The 6,457-nt window shown below is 40.1% G+C and overlaps 1 protein-coding gene across 1 annotated transcript; it reads right to left on the bottom strand.

Moving 5' to 3' along the window:
* LOC109716222 (endonuclease 2-like) lies at positions 236-6,457 on the bottom strand. The gene is given in 11 exon segments (XM_020241554.1): positions 236-398; positions 839-896; positions 1,778-1,841; positions 3,862-3,933; positions 4,348-4,448; positions 5,203-5,263; positions 5,265-5,291; positions 5,395-5,450; positions 5,558-5,665; positions 5,895-6,095; positions 6,427-6,457. Coding segments are annotated over 11 exon segments (942 nt in total).

The following is a 6,457-nucleotide window of genomic DNA, read 5'->3' as shown; positions in this document are numbered from 1 at the left end:
GTCAAGGGCGACCCCCACAACTATGGGAACGTCGCCTTCCGTGGGCGTATGCCCGCTTCGACCACCTCAAAGCTTTCAAGCTAGGCGGCTTCAAGCGTCCTTCCTCACTACTGCAGACCCACTAGCTCGTAACCCGGTGAGTGTACCTCTTCGACAAAGCACTAGACGTGTAGCTCCTCGACCTAGCTCAGGGAGATCGACGAGTGACAGAACTCTTCCTACGCATAAGCACCACCTAGCCGGTGAAACTTGCGTTTGAACCCTCGTAGATAGTTTCGACCCTCCTTAAAGCCTCTGAGGACATGCTCGTCATGAAGTTCCTATCGTGATTCGTCTCAAACCTCGCACTTAACCCCGCAGAGTTCGTTCCGTTGGCATGGCATCCGCTCATACTCGCTCTGAAAAGAGCGTAACAAAGCAACTAAGGCAAGCACCAAGCACTACTCATAGTGTTCCGTTCCTACAAACGCTCTCCCGATTCCGGGTCATAAGCTGAAGACTAGCGCAGGGTGCCGCGCAACTGCAAGCTGCTCTCGAATCTAGCCCGGGACTACCACGTCTCACTTTACCTGCTCCGAGCTTAGCTTGTTCTGCGTAGGCTCTTCTCACTTCTGTCCTTCGCTCGTGTCCTTTCAAAACGACCATCGGTTAGTTCGTTGCCTGCTAGTAGGTTCGTAGCGTTCCGTGTAAGTCCTAGCTCGTCGCGGGGGCGATGCAGAGTCGTCGTCTCGTAGTCTGGAACACAATAGACGCCTCTCCGAGTGTTCCAATAACTCACGGGTGTCGCGGTGTTAGTGACAATGTCCACACCGGTTGCACCTGTAGAGGCCCGTCTAACGTGGTCACCTCGTCCATGTCGTAGACGTCGTCGTAGATGAGGTCGTCGAGGTACCGTCCTAGCACCGTTTAGCTGGATAAGAAGTCGACCTGCAGGTAGCTGTAGAGCAGTTCACTTCCTCCATGTGGTCTGGTGACTGCCTGCGCGGAAGTACTACTGTGCAGTCCTCCTACTAGGTAGCCGACTACAGCAACGTCCATATTACAACAACAATAGCAGCATCGAACCGTACGAAAAGTAAATTACGTAGAGAGGAACGTAACGTACGTACACAACACGATCAAGCAACACGCAGCCTAGTGGGGGCGGACACTCGTTCAAAGCTCCTGCTTTGAAAGAAATTCCCCCCCTACTACATTCTTGACTCTAAAAACGTCACATCGATTTGAGAGACAACTGCTACAAAAACACACATTAAATTAATGTTTTCGTGAGCAGTTCAAAGCCCGCTTTAGCTCAATTTTGCCTTTAAGATGCGCTAAAGGTTCAAAGTGAATTTCACTTATCATTGAGCTAAAAGGCCTCTTCGGCGCCACTCTTCAACCGAAGACCGAGCATGGCCTGAGACAAGTATCGTCAGGTTATCGAGCAAAGCTGGCCCAGTCGATAAGACCTTGATTACTGCGACTGCCTAAAACTCAAACTGCGTGCCTAAAGCTCTTTTAGGTTTTTATGTATAAAATATACATAAAAACACACACAAAGGAAGATAAGCTTCTTCCAACCTAGAACAGCACTTAGGCACCAGCTAGTTCTGCTTTGCTTTAGCGTCGAAACAACAGAGGCTCCACGACTAGCATGGCCACGTTAGGCAAGCGTTTAGACTGCCTGCCTAGACGCCTCTAGCGCGCAACTAGCTCCTCTCCAGCCATCACCGTTTTGCCATAAAAGCGCTTTCAGCGCTATAAAATACATGGCAAAACGCACTCTAGCGTGCACCTCCCAGCAAGTGCGCAAAATCAGCAAGCCACTTCCCGAGCCTAACTTTAAGGCCACAAACCACCTGGAAAAACGTTTAACGCGGAACATATATTCAGAGAAATCCCAAACCTCGGTGAGTTGGGATTGGGATCGATGGGGTCAGCGGGGTCGGTGGAAGTAGAGGAAGGGGACGTGGACGACGCGCACGGGTCCGGCGGCGGCTGGCTCGGGGCCGGCCGGTTGGTGGCGCCGTCGGTGGCCCAGTTATTATTACTAGTGTCTAAGTCTCTTATAAACCCAATGACAACCCTATTCCCATCCGATGTGGGACTATTGGGGTGTCACAGATTCCTCCCGTTAAGGCCCTGACGTCCTCGTCAGTCCAAACACACACAGCCCAAGATCACCAGGCTATGTGAGACTCGTCTCGCTAGCCCGTCATTCAGACCCTAGCTCAGCCGAGACTCGCCACACATGTCCAGCTGGTGAACCGGCTCTGATACTAAATGTAACGACCGAGCCCACTAGCAATAATAACTCGTTGGGCCCGACCACTGGCCCAAAATGCTTAAGCCCAGTTATTATTACTAGTGTCTAAGTCTCTTATAAACCCAATGACAACCCTATTCCCATCCGATGTGGGACTATTGGGGTGTCACAGTTGGGGACCAGTGGCTAAATTGCACTACTAGTCTGTGAACTTTCAATAAAGTTTCATTTTGGTACGCAAACTTTTAGATTCGATATTTAAATTTCTAAACTTTTAGCAATGTTTTATTTTAATCCCTAAACTTGTAACTATGTTCCGTTCTAGTCCTTAATAACTTTGGGTAAGAATTATTTCTTGCAACCTATTTTATCTTACATTCGTATGCCACAAATTTCGCTGATTCTTCGTGCAACTGATACTTTCAATTTAATGAATCCATTTTAACTAGGAAAATTTTTTTTACTCCATAATTACTACTAGAATTAAAATATGTGATGTGATAAAGTATCAATAAACGCATTATATAAAAATAAACAGTTGTAGTCGCTATAGGCAACAGTTTATCCTCAATAATAAATATGTACAGGGACCAAAATGGAATTCTTTTAAGAATTTAGGATATGTAATTTCGAAATTGAAAATTCAAAGAACCAAAATGAAACTTTGCTAAAAAGTTTGGCGGCTAGTGGTGCAATTTACCCTTGTTTGTTTTTGTGCCTCTAAGGACCATTCCTACATAATGCTTAAACATAAGGTGAAACTTGCATTTTTGCTGCTACTAATTGTAATTCCCAAACAGTAATAAGATAACCTCACAGCAAAAGCAAATTATCATAAGTAGCTTAAAAATGTTTAGGTCTCGCTTGGTATCGGTCCTTTTTTTTTTTTCTTTCTTTTTTTTGTGTTTTTTAAAACACTAACTTTATAAAAAGTTATTTTCTAATTTTTATTTTTTTTATCAAATAAATAATTTGGATGAAAAAATTGCTTACAATTTACCGTTCACTTTTGCATTTTTTTTTATTATAAAATTTTATTTAAAAAAATAAAAAGCATACATAGTTAGGGATGTCGATGGATATGGATATGCGAAATATTATCCAAAGCCAAATCTGATCCCGAACAGAGCAGATTTATTCGATGCTAAACGGATATAGTTTCACATACGGATATAAAAAACGTAAACATGATTGAGTTGGATTTTGTTTGTATCCGAGCCAAACTGAATCCGAATCCAACCCAAATCCGAATTAATTTAACATTACATAATATATATTATATATAAATGTTTGATGTTGCATTTGAATTTGCACTTTAAAAATTTAGATTTAATATAATATGTTTTGAAATGTGATAAATAGAAATAATTGTTTCGGGTTTGGCTTCAGGTTTCAAATTTTTAGTCGGGTTCAGATTTGGATACGGATTTTTTAAAATCCATTGGATTGGGTTCAGATTTCGGGTTTGCAGTTGGGTTCGGGTTCAGTCTTTTGAAAATTCGCCCCGAATTTGTCGGGAGGTACCAAACAACAAATTTTTCTACTCTTAATTGCTCCTTAGATTGATTCTCTAGAGAACTGCATTGTGTCTAACACTCTAACTAGTAATTGACATACTTATCTGGGCATGTGGTTTTATTGTCACTGCAATCCTCCCATTCCTTAACTTGATATGACCACTTCCCCTGTAATGAGATTAATAAATAAACCCATCAATCTGTCACAAATCCATGTTGAAACAAATATCAAAACAAATTTGCATGAAACTATATACATATTTAGCATAGCATCATCATACGTATGTATATAATAATTACTGGAGTAGGGATCAAATTACACACTTTTTACACGAGCTAAAATCTAATTATTGAAGTCTCAAAACGAAGATCTAAACCGTTGAAGATTTTAACACCCTGTTTCCAAAATTTGTAAAAGTTTATAAATATACATGTTGAATGTTTTTTTTTAATCACATTTAATGATTTAGATCTTAGTTGTGGGTTTTTTAGATTTGAATTTACACTTATGTAGAAACTTATGTAGCTTACACATATGTAATTTGAATTTACACTTATTTACTTAAAAAATTGTTTACTTACTGTTATGTTCTGGTTAATGGCATCAACAAATTCTGCCACATGGGAGTTATAAAATTGCTCTTCTGTTGTCTCAATTATGTTATCATCCCACACCTGCATTGCTTTCTTTTCGTTAGTAATTCTTGTACGAATTTAGCATCACTAGAGAAAAGTGCTTCTATAGATATAGTCATAGATACTTTTTTGAAAGCCACTGATGTACTGACAATTACAAATAGCGTATATTAATTGGGTTCATGCACGCATCTTAAGATATCGCCAGCATATTAGCAGCACTTGGTGGCCGCATTAGGGACCACGTAAGAGGTGTCTAAAAAATACTTTTTTATTAAAATTTGTATGTCTATGTAGTACTCTTTTGAGGTGTAGTTTGGAAATGTTATGTTATTAGATAAAAGTGCTTCTATAGATATAGTCATAGATACTCTTTTGAAAGCCACTGATGCATTGACAATTACAAATAGCGTACATTAATTGGGTTCATGCACGCATCTTATGATATCGCTAGCATATTAGCGGCACTAGGTGGGCCGCAAAAAGGACCACTTAAGAGGTGCCTAAAGAATACCTTTTTACTAAAATATGTATGTGTACGTAGTACTCTTAAGGCGTAGTTTGGAAATGTTATGTTAAAAAAAAAAAGAGTATTTTGGAGCTCCGTAACTCCAAAGGAATGAAATGGTGGTGGCGATAAGCATCTTAACAAATGCTTTTCCAGTGCGTGGATGCACTTGCCACTTTTTCGTAGTATAAAGAAAGCGATGCTGAAAAGCACTTTTGGATCTTCTGCATTTCCAAACGAGGCCTAAGATAAGTTTAAAATGCACGTGCTCTTCTAGAAGCATGTTAAAGGACTCAAATGGTGGAGCACTGTTTTTCTACTGTACTAGTGCACATCAATTGTGTTCCCCCCCCTCATCAGAGGTAAAGCCTACATGTAATGGCTGAAAAGTTTTTTAAAAAAACACACAATCATTAGTTAAAATTATAGAAAAGTAAAATTAACTATAGAGGCAATCAAATTATAACTATTTTTTTTAAAAAAACCTGGTGTATGTCCCCTATGAAATGAGAAAGGAACAGAAGTGCTTCTGTAAGATTATCTGCAGCAGCAGTTGTTTAAAATGAATGAGCAATCAATTGTGATTCTTGCGAAAATGAAAATTATAAGCAAATTAACAAAAGTTCAGAAATTCATATACAGCATTACATTGGTTTTGAGTGGTAGATTTTCCATAGGTCAGAAGCTGACTGGTGTAATTCTTGATGGCTCCTGAAACACACCTGCCTGCCTCTCCACTGTCATCCTTGCAGTCTCCTGCTCATACACATTCCAGAGTGATGTTTTTTTATTCAAACATGAAATCATATTCCAGATAAGGACTTAATTTCTGTTCAACTTGTTACACATCTACAAAAGCAAACAAATAAATCTGGCTTCGTAACAGATGTGAGATAATCGGTACATTAATTTTCTGATTACAGTTGTTACAGTAGATGGCGCAGATTTAAACAATGAGATGAATGGTACTAGAATTGTTTCTCACTGTCATAGCTGTAGGTGCAGAGACTATCAGGTGTGTTGATGTAGTGCAGCGCCGACGACCACGGGTATCGGAACTTTACGTGATCTGCCCACGAACAGAGGCTGCTTAGATCGTTCTCGGCGTACGCAGGGAGAAGATCCCTCACAGCATCATTCAAATGCGTCCGAGTAATGCAGTGAAACAGAATTAATTGCCATAGTACTTCTCATGCTTTATAATAGTAGTACAAATGTTTAGAATTGTTGCCATTTTTTTAAAATTTGTGTTAAAATCGGAACGGCAAAAAATAGATCCAAAAAATAATTTAATGCAGAAAAAGAAAAATTAAGGAAAGAGTACACCGACATTTACGTGGTTCGGCCAACGGCCTACGTCCACGGGCGAAGACGGAGCAAATATTTTATTAATGTTGAAAAGGCGGAGTACAAAATTGAATCTCTCAAAAGGCCAAAACGTAATTAAATCCGAAACACCGCAACAAGCAACAACAAGCAACTCCAAGAAACGGCTTCTTTCTCAAACCCGTACGGACCAATAAATGCCAACTCACCACCAATGTGCAT

The sequence above is a fragment of the Ananas comosus genome, linkage group 10 (assembly GCF_001540865.1).
Source record: "Ananas comosus cultivar F153 linkage group 10, ASM154086v1, whole genome shotgun sequence".
Lineage (NCBI taxonomy): Eukaryota > Viridiplantae > Streptophyta > Magnoliopsida > Poales > Bromeliaceae > Ananas > Ananas comosus.
This window is presented reverse-complemented; position numbering and strand designations above follow the sequence as displayed.